Source organism: Neltuma alba, unplaced genomic scaffold, assembly GCF_004799145.2.
Source record: "Neltuma alba isolate B1F8T4 unplaced genomic scaffold, ASM479914v2 tig00003311_pilon, whole genome shotgun sequence".
NCBI classification, from domain to species: Eukaryota; Viridiplantae; Streptophyta; class Magnoliopsida; order Fabales; family Fabaceae; genus Neltuma; species Neltuma alba.
In genome coordinates, this window is record NW_021633230.1 from 61,667 (window position 1) to 78,885 (window position 17,219).

At 34.6% G+C, this 17,219-nt stretch overlaps 1 protein-coding gene across 1 annotated transcript; it reads right to left on the bottom strand.

The window, feature by feature from the left end:
* Positions 1–735: 735 nt before the first annotated feature.
* LOC114741186 (sodium/calcium exchanger NCL-like) lies at positions 736–15,726 on the bottom strand. Its single transcript, XM_028929437.1, has 9 exons — positions 15,675–15,726; positions 13,951–14,003; positions 13,434–13,758; positions 4,170–4,355; positions 3,705–3,886; positions 3,155–3,300; positions 2,758–3,034; positions 2,369–2,677; positions 736–1,252 (listed from the first exon to the last, which is right to left on the bottom strand). Exons 1-9 carry the CDS (start codon positions 15,724–15,726, stop codon positions 1,004–1,006), a joined length of 1,779 nt encoding a protein of 592 aa, XP_028785270.1. The 3' UTR covers positions 736–1,003.
* Positions 15,727–17,219: the final 1,493 nt, after the last annotated feature.

Genomic DNA, 17,219 nt, shown 5'->3' on the forward strand with positions numbered 1-17,219 from the left:
GATGACAAAACGACAATGGATCTCATGGGGCCGCTCTTTGTTGGTAAATTGCAGGTCTTTTTTTTTTTTTTTTTCCGGGTAAGTCACAAATCCTATGTATAATCAGAAAGAATCTAAGTAAGTATTTAAGTACCAACAAAATCATGATTTTAAAACTATTTTTACCGTATGCAAACTAAATACGTTGAAAAATTTGACTCAATTTGTTAAAAAAATACTTTTTAAAAATATTTTTGGAGTTACTCAAATACTTTAGAGTTGTTTGAATTAATTTTTTAGAGGTAATTTTATAAAATATAAAATAAATATGTGAGTGGAGTATTATTTTAACTTAGATGAAAATATTTTTTTTATGTACATATGGAATTTTCCAAACACCCCAAGTCTTTAAGCTAGCTAAACCTTTAGCTAACCCAAGTTGATAAATGGGCATTGGAATGAACTTAAAAACCCTTTTCACGGCTCGGTGCATGAAAATATAAAACGTACACGTGTTTTGAAAATATCATGTCATAGTTTCAAAATTTATTAGTTCAGCTTTCAGAAAATACAAATAATATTAATCTATTCCCATAACCCTGAAAAAGAACTTAATTATTAAAATATTTCATTGTTGTTATTGGAATTATAAATACAAATCCTTAATTCTTATTTTTTGAAACTTTAATTTTACACTATTATCTGGTTCTAATTAAAACCTCAAAAAAAAAGGTTGGAAACTCATGATCGATCTAATTAGTACTAATCAAGCATTATGATTCTCTATTCAAGCTTCTCAATTAAACATAGATGTATCAGTGAAGGTCAGGAACATCAGTCTCTCATGAGTTCATTACAATATCCATATACAATAATAGTAAAGGCCTAAGATAGAACATGCTCACTAAAAATAAGAATTAAACCAAGCTAATCATAAACAAACATCTCTAACCCACACGTTCATTGACAACTAGATTGGTTTATTTATATTTAACAGAGCATTCATATGTTTGATGATTGTGGTTTATGACCAACCACAGACATAATCAAGGACATAGACCAATGCGAGAGAGAAGGGATAAAGTAGGATGGCCACTATAGAAGTCCAGAGGGGAAAAGTGGTACGGAAACTGGCAAAGGCCCCCATCACAATGCAAACGACCAGAATGACCAACACTTCTGCAGAGAAGTCCCATGTCAATCCCCTTACATACACAAGGGCCAAGAACACCGCCAGGCAAAGCACGTTGTTCATTGTCACTGACCCATATAGCTGCAAACACACAAATAATGCACTTATATTTTTAGAAGCCTTCATTAATTGTCACAGCAAGCATATGAGGAAAATGACTGAATGTATGCACACTTTTCATCAATCGGGTTTGAAATACATTTCATTTTCATCAAGAATTCCGCGGGTGTTACGTTTTGGAAACAGAATGAAGAAATTTTAGGAGATGAGCAGGGCTGGAACCAAAACTTATGAGTAGAAATCTAAACTGATGCTGAGTGAAGGCGCGAAATATCTATTCTGACTAAGAATCTCTGAGTGTTGCTGCTCCAAGGAAAGAACTGAGACTGTGAATTGTGGGATTTATACCATGAGCCTGGCATCTCCATATACCGCGCAATGCAATGCTAATGATGACAGAAAAGCAAGCTAAAGAACCAGAAATTGGAAAGGTATGTTGATCAAAAAATAAATTGGATGTTTCTTCCTAAGGGCTTGTTTGGGTGCCTCTCAAGGCAAAACCATGGTTTGGGTGGAATATCACCCAAACAGTATCAATTTTGGAGAAATAATCTGAAACCATGGTTTTGGAGTCCAAAACCATGCTTTCAGGAGAAGTGAATCTATTCTGCTTCTGACTCAAATTGGAGAGTATGATTGTGCCTGTCAGAGTAGATCTCAACAATAATATGACTTTAACATCCCTCAATTATTTTTTTTATAAACATATTTAATCTTATATCTTATAAATATATATACACATATTAATTATTTATTAATTATATTATCTTATGTATTATTAATTATGTTGGTAAAAAATATATTATTAACAATTTTATTTCTTCAAATTAAAATATATCATAAAATCTATCTTTTATGTAATTATCATATTAACTTATGTCTTTTTTAGTAATTTGCATATATAAAAAGTGCTTTTGATAACAACTATCCAAATACTCTCACTTCTCAGAATCACTTTTTCACAAAATCTATTCTCCCTAGAATCAATTCTCCAGAAGTTATTCTCCAAACTATTGTTTGGTTTCATCCAAACACCCTCTAAGACATCCCCGCAAAGCAGAACTAAACTCAAATGGCACAAGCTGAATACCATATGCTTGAAGGAAAAGCAGAGTGTCAAAAAGTAAATAAACAAACCTCGGAAAAAGTTAAGGAGGCGGTCCGCCTCTTGTCACGGCTAGCAAAAATAATTGCTGACACTGCCTCACTGGAATTCGTAGCCAAAGGCAGTACAATGAAGGAAATGAAGAAGGCAGGAATACTTGTGACGTCGGAAAATTCGTGAACAGCATCAACCAGAGGATCAGCAACTGCAGCAGCAATAACTGTTCCCAGAAGGAGCAGCAGCACTGCTTTTATAGTATTCCATTTGGCATTCTGAACACCCTCAGCAGCTTCTTCAGCCGGAGCCCCAACATCCAGCAGATCGTGTTCCCTCTTTGTTTCCTGCAAATGAAAATCCGGTCAGTAATATGTCCGTTTCCTGAAAGAATTTCTTTGGTCGAGTCTACCATAGCAAAACTCACTTGGTGAAAATCAGTTAAGTACTTCATTGTATGTGGACCAGCATCACCAGAAGCACGTCGAGAGCGCTTAGCCTTAGAAAGCCATCTACTAATTCCGTTAAAAAACTCATCTTCAGCAATAAGTGAGTTACGAGAAGTATCAAAATCCGCTATTATTTTCGTTACAGCATCATCATGGTCCAGGTCAATCTCTTCAAGTTCAATTCCAACAACCAGCGCTCTCAACTCACCGTGAGAAAGTTGTCCATCACCGTTCTCGTCAATTTTTGAAAAAAGCCTATGTGGATTAAAAGGAGATCAATGACGACCCAAAAAGCATAAAAATATGGAAATAAGAAAACAATATGCTTCGGAAAGTAATTTCTCGAGTCAGACCAAAGAGAAGAAAACATCTAACTTCTTGATTATTTCTCTATCAGGTTCACCATCTTCTCTCAGCAACCTTCCCAATGCTTGCTGCTTTAAGTGTCTCAGAATTCCAAATATTACGTGCTTGTGTCTCACATAAGCAAGTCTTCTCCTCTGTATCCAGGGCTGGATAACCTACACAATTTTCCCCCTCAATTTCTTTAGGTTGCAGGAACAATTTTCAGGTGTTCATTGGTGCAGACAATCTCTCACTTAGTATACAGTAATAATAGATATTGGAAGCGCTGAACCTAGAATCTAAGAAAAATACAACAGAACAATATGAGGATCTGGACACGGTATATGGGTTTACATCCCTTCCTTATTTAGGCCCAATATACCAAATTGGCTAATCACAAATGAAACAAACTAAATTCCACTAGGCATACACGCAACACATGCTTCCTCTTATCAAGGCTTTGTAAAGCATTGTCTCCATTTCTTTCATGGTATTGTGCTACTTAAAAACCAGAGTAAGCATTGTCTCTATTTCTTTCATGGTATTATGATATATGACAATATTGCAGCAACAAATTTACCTGGTAAAAGCAATAACAAGCCAATAAACAAAGAGAGACAATAAGTGCAATTAAAACAGCCAAGTGCCTTCCAGACGTTGATTTGAGTACTTGGGGTATCTGAACAATCAGAAATGGAATGACAGATATAACCATGATCCTTGCAGCATAGCTTGTCCAAATATCAGTACTAACGCCAGAACCTGCAAGTGGAAAATATATTGGACTAATTATTAAAACATCCATAATGCTGAAATGTATGACATTGAAATGAAATGAAGGTTTAGCAAAATAGATAAACTTAATCTACTGCATTCATCCTTTTAAAATTTAAACAGTTATGCCTTAATTCAGGAGAAAAAATTGACGTATACTTGTTGGATATCACAACATGAGGTGAGATATTTTTTTAAGGTCATCGACAAGAAAAGCTTAATATCAAATTTTTCGCAGATCCCTGAGAGGAGAAGGACATAAGAGACTTACCAGTTAAGCTAAATCCTCGTGTGTCTTGTGAATCTTTCGCAATTGAATCTTCAATGTCACACTTGCCAACAATTACACAAGTTCCCCATATTATAGTCAGAAGCAAAACTGTTGACCCCGCTAGCAAACCCATTCCAACAGAGACCTGACTTTGAGCGGTTTCTTTGCTACCGGAAAGCCCAGATACTAGGGTAAAAACGAGATAAATAGATCAGAAACTATAAAAATAGGGAGATAACAATACCAAGTGTTTGCTCCCCAAAAAAAAAAAAAAAAAAACAAGTGTTCGTTAGTTTTAATAAGTAAGAGCGAACAAATATATAGCAATCTTCTGGCTAGTATGATGAACACCACGAGATTGTGGTCAAAATAAACAATGAATCGTGAAAAATGTCTCACAAAAATTGCTGCTTGTCAGCTAAGACTATTAGTTGAATTCTTCTATTTGTACCTCTATAATGCGATCAAGAAATAAATTATTGAACTATGCATACTATTTACTGAACTGAAAAGTCCGCTTCCTTTTCTTTTCTTTTCTTTTTTTTTTTTTTTCCAGGACGCAAATTTCGTTAGTTGTTGGAACACTCAGAATGATCACCCTTAGAAACAACTGATAATTTTTTGAAAGGTGCACCTGAGGATATTTTTTGGTCATTCCTAAATTCCAATTGGCACAAATAATCATCAAGTGGAGAGCAGCGCACAAAGTGTAAAAGGAGGTTGAGCATATAGAAATTTGAAGAGTTTAAGCAACGCATATAAAAAGTAAAAGGTGGGAATGAAGCTCCAAAAAGAAAGCGGATCTCATGCACCAGAGCAAGGGACCAAATTCTCATGCCCAGAGTTGCCCAGTATGAGTAGATCTAGTACTTTTATTTATATCTGAATTGATCCAATATGACTGAAAAAGCAAGGATACGAGATGGCAAGTTAGAATGACATTAAATTGTACTCATCCATATAAATAATACTCTCCGATTCTTAATGTAAAATCTACTTAATTAATTTGAGTAGATTAATTATATTAATTAAATTAATTAATATGATATGTTTTCTTAAAACACCTAAACTTCTTTCTCAATTCCCTTCCTCCTTTCCTTACTTGATTATTGTTAAGGAAATAGAGCTAATTTAGAAAAAAAATTAACAAACATGTTAAATAAGTCTTATATATAAACCAACATAAACTTCCTAATTAGATCATATATTAAGAATTGGAGGAGTAATTAATAAATAATGAATTTGATAAATATTTTAAGCATTCTATAATATTTTCTATTTTCATTATAGAAAACAAGAAAAATCATATGTGCTAACATGATTCAGACGCGGAGTTTTATAAATTGGTTTTTGTTCTAAAAAAAGTTAGGGAAAATTGCAAATAAAGACCCCCCAATATATAAAATAGCAATTATGGATCCTGAATTTGATAAATCGCTCACAAGGACCCGGTCTCAATTTGCAATTATGAAATCATGGCCAAATTACCAAAATACCCCTCTTTAATTTTTTTTTTCAAAAAAGAACACCACTGTCTCGCCGGAATCTGGCCGCCGACGCCGGAGCTCCGATGCCGGCAGCCGAATTCCAGCCATTGCCGGCGGCCTTCCTTTGTTTTTTTTTTTGAAACTTTTTTTTTTAATTGGGGGGAAGTGAGGTTGGGGGGATTTGATCCCCCAACCTAATGCTTCCCAAAATTAAGAATGACCATTGAGCCAACAAATTTTTGCTAACATTATAATACAAAAAAAAATATAAGTTAACTCATTTACTCTTGTTCCAGGTGATAACAATAATACATTTGAAAATAACAAATTCTAATTATAAAATAACAAGTCTGGGATTAAAATTTAACAACACGTTTTTTTTATAACAACACACTCTGTTGCAGGTGATAACAACAATACATTTGAAAATAACAAGTTCTGATTATAAAATAACAAGTCTGAGATTAAAATTTAACAACACGTTTTTTTTATAACAACACACTCTGTTGCAAGTGATAACTGTAACATCCTGAGTTTTATCGGGTTTTAATAGCCTCTTTTGGGTTGATTTTGAGGATATATTAGCAATTTAATCTTGATCTTGGTGTTTGGGTTGGATTTGAGGTTTGTTGGAGGAACAGGTGAACGTACCCCTCTCAGGGTATGTTCGCCGCGGCGCACCGGGAGTTTCAGAGGGGAGTGTCTTCTCGGGAAGGTTTGGCCGCGACGAAGTCTAGGGGACGTCGCGGCGAAGTTGTTCTGGTGAGCGAGGCTTCCCTTTCGGGAAGGTTTCGCCGCGGCGAAGGTAGGGGCATGCCGCGGTGAAGTTTTTCTGGGCGAGCGAGAGTTTCCTCTCGGGAAGCTTTCGCCGCGGCGAAGTCAAGTTTTCAGGCGAGTAATCCCTCTCGGGATTAGTTCACCGCGGCGAAGATTGGGGTTCGCCGCGGCGAAAGGTCGCGATTCTATATAATCGCTGGAGGGTTCAATTGTGCGAAAATAAGAAAATCTGAAGGAGGAGAGAGGAGCTCTGCTAGGGTTTCGGTTTTGAGGCTTGAGAAAGACATTTCTAAGGATCCATTACCTCAAGTAAGTGATTTTAACCTCTAATCTTCTTTCTTTCTTGGAATTTCTTGGAATTTCTGAGGATTTTTGGTGGAACCCTAGGATTTTCTAGGTTGTGATGGAACTGAGGTTTTTGACCGATTGTTTTGAGTTTAATTGATTGCATTGGGTTAGTTTAAGTATTTAATCGGTGTAGTTTCCTTGGGTTTAAAGAATCTTGAATTTTTGGAGCTAGGGTTTATGGAAATGGATGATTTGGGATTGAGGATGATAATGTAGAGATTGATTTTGAGTTTTGTGAATTGGGTTATGTTAAGGAGGGTTAAATTGGATGTTTAATCGGTTTAGAATTGTTGTTGGAGCCTTAATTGCTCAAATGGGATGTTTGGGTGTAGAATTCCATAATGGGTCCTTGAGGTTGTGAATCTTAATTGATGTTTGGAAAGGAATTAAGGTGTTAATGGATTGGTATGACCTTGGAGTGTTGCCTTGATAGTTATACCCTTTGAGTTGGGTAGAGTTTTGATGGGAGATAGGAATTTTGTGTCCCCAAGTGTTATTTTGGCCACATTATTAGTTTGAAAGCTAATATATGATGGTTGTGTGTTTGTGTGCTTGTGTAGACCGGTTGTGAGTCTTGGTGGTGCACGGGGCCACATCGTTGGTTTGTTATTCCTTGCTCAGGCGAGAGGTAACCACTTTCCAATCCTTAGTACTTGCTTCTGTGGTATTGTGAGTAGATTTGTGTTTTGTGCTTTAAGTAGTAATTATGTTCGAACTGTATGTTGTATATAAAAAGGAAAACCGTCTTGTGGAGTTTCGACTAATGATGAATGAATTTTGGTATTGTGAAAGATATGCCACTGAATGAGGTTAATTGTGAAATGATTATTACTCTTTGATTATGATTTGAGCATGATGCATTGATTGGGAATTGGTGAGAGATTTGTCTGTTACTACCACGTGGTAAGGCCTCCATTAATGCATGATGGTTGGCTTAGTACGTCCCCCATAGTGAGGGATAGGCCTTTTGGCTCCCTACGTCCCCCAGAGTGAGGGATAGGCCTTTTATGGCTCCTTACGTCCCCCATAGTGAGGGATAGGCCGGCTCCGGCTCCTGAAAATCCCCCAAAGTGAGGGATTTGGTTGATGGGATTGCATCATTGCACTTGCATGAATTGTTGTGGCTATCATTTTATATTATTTGCGAACTGCCCCACTTGACACCTCACGAGCACCTATTTAGTAGTACCTAGTATTGGAAAGGTTGGTTACTGGGACTTTGTCTCACCCCGTGGTTTACAATGTTTTCAGGTGAAGGTTCCAGGCGTGCGCCTTCGGGAAGAGACGCAGAGGCTTAAGCTTGGTTAGCTTTAGGCCTCTAGCATTTGTATATGTATGACTAGTATATATTGCCACATTTAGGACTGCTTTTTGATATATTTGATTACCCGGCCTTGTTGTAAACTGGAGAGAATGTATCTCCTTATTTTGATTGGCCGGAGGCCATTGCTAGTGTTTGATGAACTCTAGATTATATAGTTGAAAACTTTTTAGATGGGCTGACTTTGATGTATGTGTTACCCGGGCCGGAGGCTTGGAGGCCCAGTAGATATGAATGGATTATTTTAGTTGCACGCAACGTCTATCGGGTTGACCCGAGTTTGAAAGTCAATTTCTAAAAATATGAAACTTTCCTTCTACTATGGTAACTCGTTTTAACAGCTTTCCTTTTCTACCATAGTAGTGGACTTTATGATGATTTATGATGTTTTTAAGGTTAAGGGTTTTACAATAACAACAATACATTTGAAAATAACAAGTTCTGATTATAAAATAACAAGTCTGGAATTAAAATTTAACAACACGTTTTTTTTTAGAAAATTATTTATATTATGATTTTGGAAAATAAATTATTTATAACTTATAAAAATATTTTTAATATATTTATTTTTTTAAAAAAATACTTTTTAATCTATATATCTATACAACTCATTATAAATCAAACTACTTCTTATAAATTATAAAGCATTTATAATTAAGTATTTTTAATCTATAAATCACAGTATAAATTTTTATATTATTTCATTCTTTAAATATTAAAATTTATTATTAAGTATTTAAATATTATAGTATAATTTATTATTTCATTCTTTAAATATTAAAAATAGTTTTTATATTTAAAGAATAAAATAGTATTTTTAATTATAAATTAGAGATAAATTTCATTTATAGATTTAAGCAATCAAAAGGTATTTTTAATCTACAATAAATTGTACTATTTATAATTTATAAGAAGTAGTTTGATTTATAATGAGTTGTATAGATGTATAGATTAAAAAATTTTTAAAAAAAATTAAAAAAGTGTGTTGTCATTTTTTCTAAATTTTATTTATAAATTTGAACAATAAAAAAGTATTTTTAATCTATAATAAATTACACTTCAATTTCTGATTATAAATTGGAGATAAAAATTATTTTTTTAGCAAATTAAATAGATTTAAAATAATTTTTATAAGTTATAAATAATTTATTTTTCAAAAGTATAAAATAATTAATTGTTATAAAAAAACGTGTTGTTAAATTTTAATTTCAGATTTCTTATTTTATAATCAGAACTTGTTATTTTCAAATATATTGTTGTTATCACTTGGAATAAAATGTGTTGTTATATAAAAAAAAAGGTGCTGTTAAATTTTAATTCCAAACTAGTTATTTTATAATCAGAACTTGTTATTTCCAAATGTATTGTTGTTATCACCTGAAACAGAGTGTGTTGTTATAAAAAAAACATGTTGTTAAATTTTAATCCCAGACTTGTTATTTTATAATCAGAACTTGTTATTTCCAAATGTATTGTTGTTATCACCTGAACAAAATGTGTTGTTATAAAAAAAACGTGTTGTTAAATTTTAATCCCAGACTTGTTATTTTATAATCAGAACTTGTTATTTTCAAATGTATTGTTGTTATTACTTACAACAGAGTGTGTTGTTATAAAAAAAACGTGTTGTTAAATTTTAATCCCAGACTTGTTATTTTATAATCAGAACTTGTTATTTTTAAATGTATTGTTGTTATTACTTACAACAGAGTGTGTTGTTATAAAAAAATGTGTTGTTAAATTTTAATCCCAAACTTGTTATTTTATAATCAGAACTTGTTATTTTCAAATATATTATTGTTATCACCTGGAACAAGAGTAAATGAGTTAACTTATATATTTTTTTGTATTATAATGTTAGCAAAAATTTGTTGGCTCAATGGTCATTCTTAATTTTGGGAAGCATTAGATTGGGGGATCAAATCCCCCCAACCTCACTTCCCCCCAATTTAAAAAAAAAAAACAGTTTCAAAAAAAAAACAAAGGAAGGCCGCCGGCAATGGCCGGAATCCGGCCACCGCATCGGAGCTCCGACGGCTGGCAGCCGAGGTGGCGGAGCTCCAGCGCGGGCGGCCGGATTCCGGCGAGGCAGTGGTGTTCTTTTTTGGAAAAAAAAAAATTAAAGAGGGGTATTTTGGTAATTTGGTCATGATTTCATAATTGCAAATTGGGACCGGGTCCTTGTAAGTAATTTCTCAAATTCAAGGTCCCTGATTGCCATTTTATATATTGGGGGTCTTTATTTGCAATTTTTTCAAAAAATTATTGGAGAGAAAGTTAAAAAAACCGTAAAAATTATAAAATTGCAAATCAAGTATTTTGTGAAAAAATGGTTGTCATTTAATTTATTTGCTACTCAACTATTGTCAACACCTATGCAAGTCTTATAATGAATCTTGATTTGCAGTTTTGTAATTTTTATGGTTTTTTGTGATTTTTCCAAAATTAAATTGATATGAGAAAGAAAATAAAGGATCCGCGCGCTCATATCAGGAACTTGTTTTGTGGGTCAAAAAAAGAAAACATGTATGTTAAGGAACCGTCTTATCAGTACTTTTGTAAAGAGAAAAAGTAGAAAAATAAAAAATTAAGATGCGATTGACTACTGATTAAGTATCCTTTTTATATTTTAATGTTGAAGATTTTATAAGATATAATAATAAAATAAAATTTTAAGAATCATAAATTCCTTAACAAATTTATTTTTAATTAATTTATAAATTATTTTTGCGAATGGAGAATTTTAATTAAAGAATAATCAAACTATTCATATATCGCAAATAATTTAATTCGTTATAGTATTATATATAGAATTTATAATAAACTGCAATATTATAAAAATAAAAAATAATATAATTTTTATGTCAAGCATAAATAACATAAGTGATTTTATTAGACTCATGGATCTTATATTAATTGTTTTTATAATAAATTCATAAGTTATTTTCTAATTATACTTTCACTAAAAAAATTTATTGATATTTAAGCTTGTTTGTTCTCTGTTTTTTTTAACTCCTCTAAATTTTTTAATTTTCCCCCAAGGACTGAAAGAATCCGCCGAAAAAAAATTCCATCTAAAGATTGTAAAATATTATCGGATGAATAATGAAGACAGTTGGCAAAAAGAAAAAAGTAATGAAGATGATCAAACGAAAACTCTGATGCCTGCAGTATCCTCGACGCTGCAGGAAACTTTAAAATAAAAGAAATGAAAGTAGGGCTGAGCAATGGGCGGGTTGGGCTAGCCCATAGCCCGCCCATTTATGAATAAACGGGCATGGGCTAGCCCATAACCCGGTAGCAGCCCGTTTTAGCTTGTATTAAATGGGTTACGGGACAGCCCGTTTGGGCTGATCGGGTTATGGGTAACCCATTTATTTTTCTGCTTTTTTTTTTTTACAATTTTTTCAGCATAGTATAATCTTATGTAGCTGTTAATAAATTTTGCATAGCAAATAGCAAATCAAATATAAAATAACATCACATAATACCAACTATATTTCATCACATAACTTCACTTAGAGTCACCAATCATAAAAAGTATCAATCGAAGTTGAAGTCTTAAAGACGGCAAGACGCAGCGGCAGCACCGTACAGAGTTCAGATGATCAGTGGAGCTCCAATGTCGAAGTTGAAGACTTGAAGTTGCAGCAACCCAGCCATCCAGCATCACAGGCTCACAGTTACAGTCTTGAAGATGCAGAGACGCAGAGTCACAGCATCACTCTCTCAACTCTCGCGGTTGCAGACAGCTAGAGAAATTGACAATCATAGTTCATAGATCGCTGGAGCTCAAAGCAAACTGGGCAACTACAGGCTCAAAGTTGAACCTGAATCTCAGAGACGCTAGACGGAGAGCACAAATAGGTGGCAACAACAGAGGAAGTTCCTAGTTCATAGTCGGCTGGCTAGTCCTACTTGTTCGGTCGAAAGAGAGCAAGACAAAGAAAGAGTTGAAACCTGAAAGCCTGAAACCGAAAGTCCGAAGGAAATGGATAAATGGATAATTGCCTAATTGGATATGAAACTCAATCCTGAAACTTGGTACCAGCCCATGACTACAGGAGCCCACTTGCTGATGGCTTAAAAAAATATTTTAAAAAAAAACACTTAAATGGGCAGGTATGGGCAGCCCGATGCCTTGCCCATAGCCCGTCCCGTTTAATAGGCTGCCCTGTCCATTTAACCCAACCCATTTAGGATCTGCTATATGGGCTAATTGGGCGGGCTTAAATGGGCAAAAAATTATTGGGTTATGGGCAGGTCAGCGGGTTATGGGTTTCTTGCTCACCCCTAAATGGAAGCTTTAAACGGACACAAGTCATCTAAGAATTTTTCTTAGGTTTAAAGAAATCTTTCTTAGGGTGTGTTTGGATTAGCGGCGGAGGAGTAACGTTTTTTTCAATATGACTTTTACAGAAGTCATATTGGATAAAAATAGCTTCTTTGAGCTTATTGTATAAGTCTGTTTCGGTGACAGAAGTCAGATTGTAAAAATGTGATTCTAAACACATCCCAAATCAAAAAAGCTCCTTTTGCCGATGGAGAAGTCAGTTTGAAGGTCTAGATGTGATTCTAAACACACTCTAAAGTATCAAAGAAACTCAATTAAGGGAGAAAATTGTCTACTGCGCATAAAAGCGTGCGCCCACTCACAACAGGGGCGTTACTGCGCAGCAACGTTCCGAATTTTGAGAGACGACTTGGAGGAGGAAAAGTTTGGTGGGGTAAGGTGTTACCAAATACAAAATCATGATTTTAAAATACGAAAAAGCATTTTTAAAAAGGTGTCCAAAATCCCCTAACATATTTTCCAGCTAACCAAACAGATGAAAGAAAATCCTTATCCGAATTAACGAGCAGACTGAAAACTCCTTAATATCGGTGTGATAAACACAGCGCGGGTAAGAACTCATAGGAGCTATAAATGAACAAAAGGCGAGGAAGGAAAAGAAAACTGCTATTATGATTTCCCAACTATTCAAAAAAAAAAAAATCTAGAACATCCAAGAGAAAACAGAAATGCATCACGCAATTACTGATGTCTCCAAGAATTCATCTCGTTTTTCACTAATAATTCTTAGTTTTCATTTTTAGGATGAAGGCGGCAGAGAAAACGCAAATTAGTATCGTATGTGACTTCTAACCAAACAATTAAAAGAGAAGTAAAATCCAGAACGGAACATGAATGACAAAAAATAAAAAAGAACGACGGCGTACCAATTGTTAAAATTTATAACGAAACAAATTAAATCAGTTTTGCTGATTCTACGAGATCTTAATTTTCCATTTGCAGGATTAAAAACAGAAGTGTAATCATATTATACTTACCGAGAATGAGCATGGCATCAGGCAGCGCGCCGAGAACGGGAAGAAACAAGCCACCAACGATCCCAGGGCCCAAGATCTCAAGCAACAGCTCGCTGCCATTGGACAAATAGGTAGCAGCCTTGTACATGAGGAAGCCATAGACGCCGATAAGGAACAAGTTTCCGACTACAGAGGTGGTGCAGGGCAAGAATCCATACGTCTGCTCGCAGGAAGACTGCTTCAACGGCTGCAAAAGCCGGGACAGATTGTCCTCCGGCGAATCTCGGGAATGGTGGATCCCACTGAAAACAAGATTAGAGGAGGACGACAGGAACCGAGCGTGAACCTGAGCAGAGAGAATTAGGAGTGAGAGGAAGAGGAAGAGCGTGAAGGCGAACCGACGAGACATTGGGGACGGCGGGGGATTGGGGATCGGGAAATGTTCTAGAGGATGTGGATGTGAAGCATTTGCAAGCTTGCAGAGAAGAAGAGAGTGACGTAGTGGATATTTGAATTGCAATGAAAGGAAGGTTAAAACCTGTGGGGATGGAGGATGCGAGGGGGAATCTGCGTCTGAATCGCGTGTCCTTTAGGCAAAGGTGGTGAGGGAAAAGAGAGAGATAAGGGGGTGGGAAGGGAAAGTCGTGTCTCGTGTGATGTGCACCCTGTAGTCTGTTTTGTGTCGTTTTGTGTCGTTTTGATTAGGCGAGTTCCCCAGTTTTGTGTCAAGCTTGATAAATGAATTAACATTGCCTATACCACGTTATAATGGTAATATTGGTCTAGGTTTTAAGCTGAAGGATTTAATTTATAATTATCTAGAGCAACAAAACAAATTTTTAAAATTACAATGTATAGTTATATATAAATTTTTAATAATTACTGAAAAATGTCGTGAAATACATGGGAGTTAAAGGCTAAAAAAATATATTTTTAGTCTTTTAACTTTATACAAAGTTTCATTTTGGTCCTTTAACTTTAAAAAGTAGATTTTTAGTTCTCTAATCCTAAAACCGTTAACAAAAAATGATGATATTGAGCTTTTGAATGCTGATAAAACATTACTAAGTGCTAATATATTAAGTTTAATATTCAAAACAACCATGGTTGTTGTGAAAAATCATCATTTAAGACTAAGAATTTTGGGATTAAAGGACTAAAAGTATATTTTTTTAAGTTAAAGAACTAAACTGAAACCTTACATAAAGTTAAAGGACCAAACATATACTTTAGCCAGAGTTAAATGATGATATACTTAAATTGTTCAGTTAATTATTCCTTTAAAATAGGAGATCCAAATCCTCTCAATGCTTTCTTTCTACGTCTTTTTTTCCCAACACATCCTAAAATATTTCGGTTATAATAATGAATAATGAATGCCGACTATTAAACCAAGTATATCGTCCATTTATAAATTCTTTTCTCAATTGTTTGATTAATCAATGGAAGGGATTATATAATGAAGAAAGCAATGGAAATAAAATAGGGACCAAATCTTTTTTTTAAAAAAAAAGAAAAAGTGTGGCGTGTGGTTTACATTTAGTCTTCTAGTAATTAATCCTTGATTTGTTACGGATTGACCCCCTATGTTTCCCCCCGTAAAGACAAACGGCCAGTGGACAGATAACCAACTATAGTTAACTAACTAAGGATATCATTTTAACATGGGGTTGATGCAGAGATATAGATTCCTAATGTTTGTATATCTATTTAGTACTTAGTTATATATATTGTATTTACGACATGTCATGTAACCAAAAAAAATCAAGAAAATATGCCACTGACTATATGTATTCTGATTTTGATTTTATCGTATTCCATATTTACAGTGTGATTATGCGTCAAAAATTAATTTCACCATACTATTTAGTAATAAAAAAATATAATTAATTGGATGTTGTTTGAAAATAATACTCCAGTCCTTAATATATGACCCAATTGTTGAGTTGGTTTTGGTTCTAAATATAAAACCCATTTGTTATATTGATCAATTTTCTATAAATTACCCCTATGGATACTCCCTCAACCATAATCAAGTAGAAGAGGAAGATGGGTTATTAAAAAAGATGATTACAATATTTTAGGAAAAACGTGTCACATTTCTTATAATTAACTAATTTTCCTAACTTTCTTAATCTAATTAAATTAGATAGATATGTCTTATATTAAGAACCGGAAGAGTAATAATTATTGAAATAATAAATTTATTAATTAACTAAAAAAATGAGTGTTGAGTTTTTGCAGTTTTGCATCAGCTCTCACCTTCAGCGCTCCCAAATACCGACACGTAGATAAGGTTTGGTGGGGGAACCATCATTGCTATGACCGAATTTAGGGGCATGAAAACGAAAATGGAAATAGAACTAAAATTGGAATTTCAAAAGAAAAAATACTTAGGGAAAATGACATTAAGGTCCCACACAAGTATAAATACAGCAAAAAGGTCTCCTGAAATCTCATAATTTTTCTGAAGTCTCAAAGGGATTTAGATGTAATTTTCGGAATCCTCAAATTACTCTCTTGCCCTTGCCATCAGAAACAAAGACGAGAGAAGTTCATTTGGATGAGGAGTTCCCGCGCAATATGCTTGAGAGAGAAGACATTGGAAAAGAGGGAAGGAGCCATTGATGATGAAATATCTTCTCCATTACCATTAGTAAACTCTAAAGAGCTTCCATGTGAATCTCCACAAATTTTTAGGTGTGGAACTTTCTTTCCTCTCCTCTCCTACCTTTCTTGACAGATTGTGCATTTGTTTGGGAATGAGAAATCAGAAAGTCATTTTTGTCTTTTTGGGTTGCTTGTGGGTGGTTTTGGGAATGGGATTCACAAGTTAATCGATAGAAAAGCTATGTTTTTGGTTGGTGTGTGTTGGTGATTTAAGTTGGGTGTGTAGGATGATCATGGGTGCTCTGTTTTTGGGTTGCTTGTGGGTGGTTTTGCTCTGTTCTGATGTTACTTCAGTGGCAAAGGAAGAAAAAGATGAAGGTTAGTGTGGGTGGAAACCCTTAACACGAAATGAGATATCGTGTTGTCAATCAGGTCGCGATAGTTGTCAACGCGTGTCGCGACAATTGTCAATATAGTTCCTTGACTTGTCAACGACAGTTGCGTGATTTTTTATGCAGGTTTAAATTACTGATGGTGGGTACATCTAGAAAGCATCTATTTTGCTTTGTTCACATAGGTGGAAAGTTTATAAATGATGGAGAAGATGATATGAGATATGTGGAAGGTAGTGTAAGAACAACAAATATAAAAGAGGGCACAAGTTATGAAGAACTAAAGGAGATTATATCATCAATTGCTGGAAAAGAAACCAACTCATTTCTTTTGAAATTCTCAGTTGTGTTTGATAAAAAAAACTTTTGTGGAGTTGGTAGATGATGATGGGGTAGAAAATTTGATAAGGTTCAATGAAGAAAGTGGTCATCTGGATGTAGAAGAGACTGGAAATAAGAACCACATAAAAGCAACAAGGGATAATACAATGGAGGAGCAAATAGTTTAACAAATCTGTTATTTTCATTTCTTGGTATGTTAGTTGTTACTGTCTTGCTATCAACTTGTCAATGCATGCACCCTGACTTGTCATTTCCTACAAGATTAATCAATCATTTGGAGGTGTCAATTAATTGTTTATGTCTCCACCTACCTTATTTGATGTGATTGGAGAGCCATCATCAATTCGTTGTACTGTTAAAATGATCCCAACACCTACACCACAAATGAATTCCACAAAATGGAAGGATTTGATTATTGGAGAAGGACAAATATTTCCAAATGCCACTGCTCTCCGAGAAACAT

Coding starts and splice junctions, on each gene's coding strand:
- LOC114741186 (XM_028929437.1), bottom strand. CDS start 15,726: ATGGTTCCCCCACCAAACCTTATCTACGTGTCGGTATTTGGGAGCGCT. Junction 4,356..13,433: donor TGATGCCATGCTCATTCTCG/GTAAGTATAATA, acceptor TTTTTACCCTAG/TATCTGGGCTTTCCGGTAGC. Junction 3,887..4,169: donor ACGAGGATTTAGCTTAACTG/GTAAGTCTCTTA, acceptor TTCCACTTGCAG/GTTCTGGCGTTAGTACTGAT.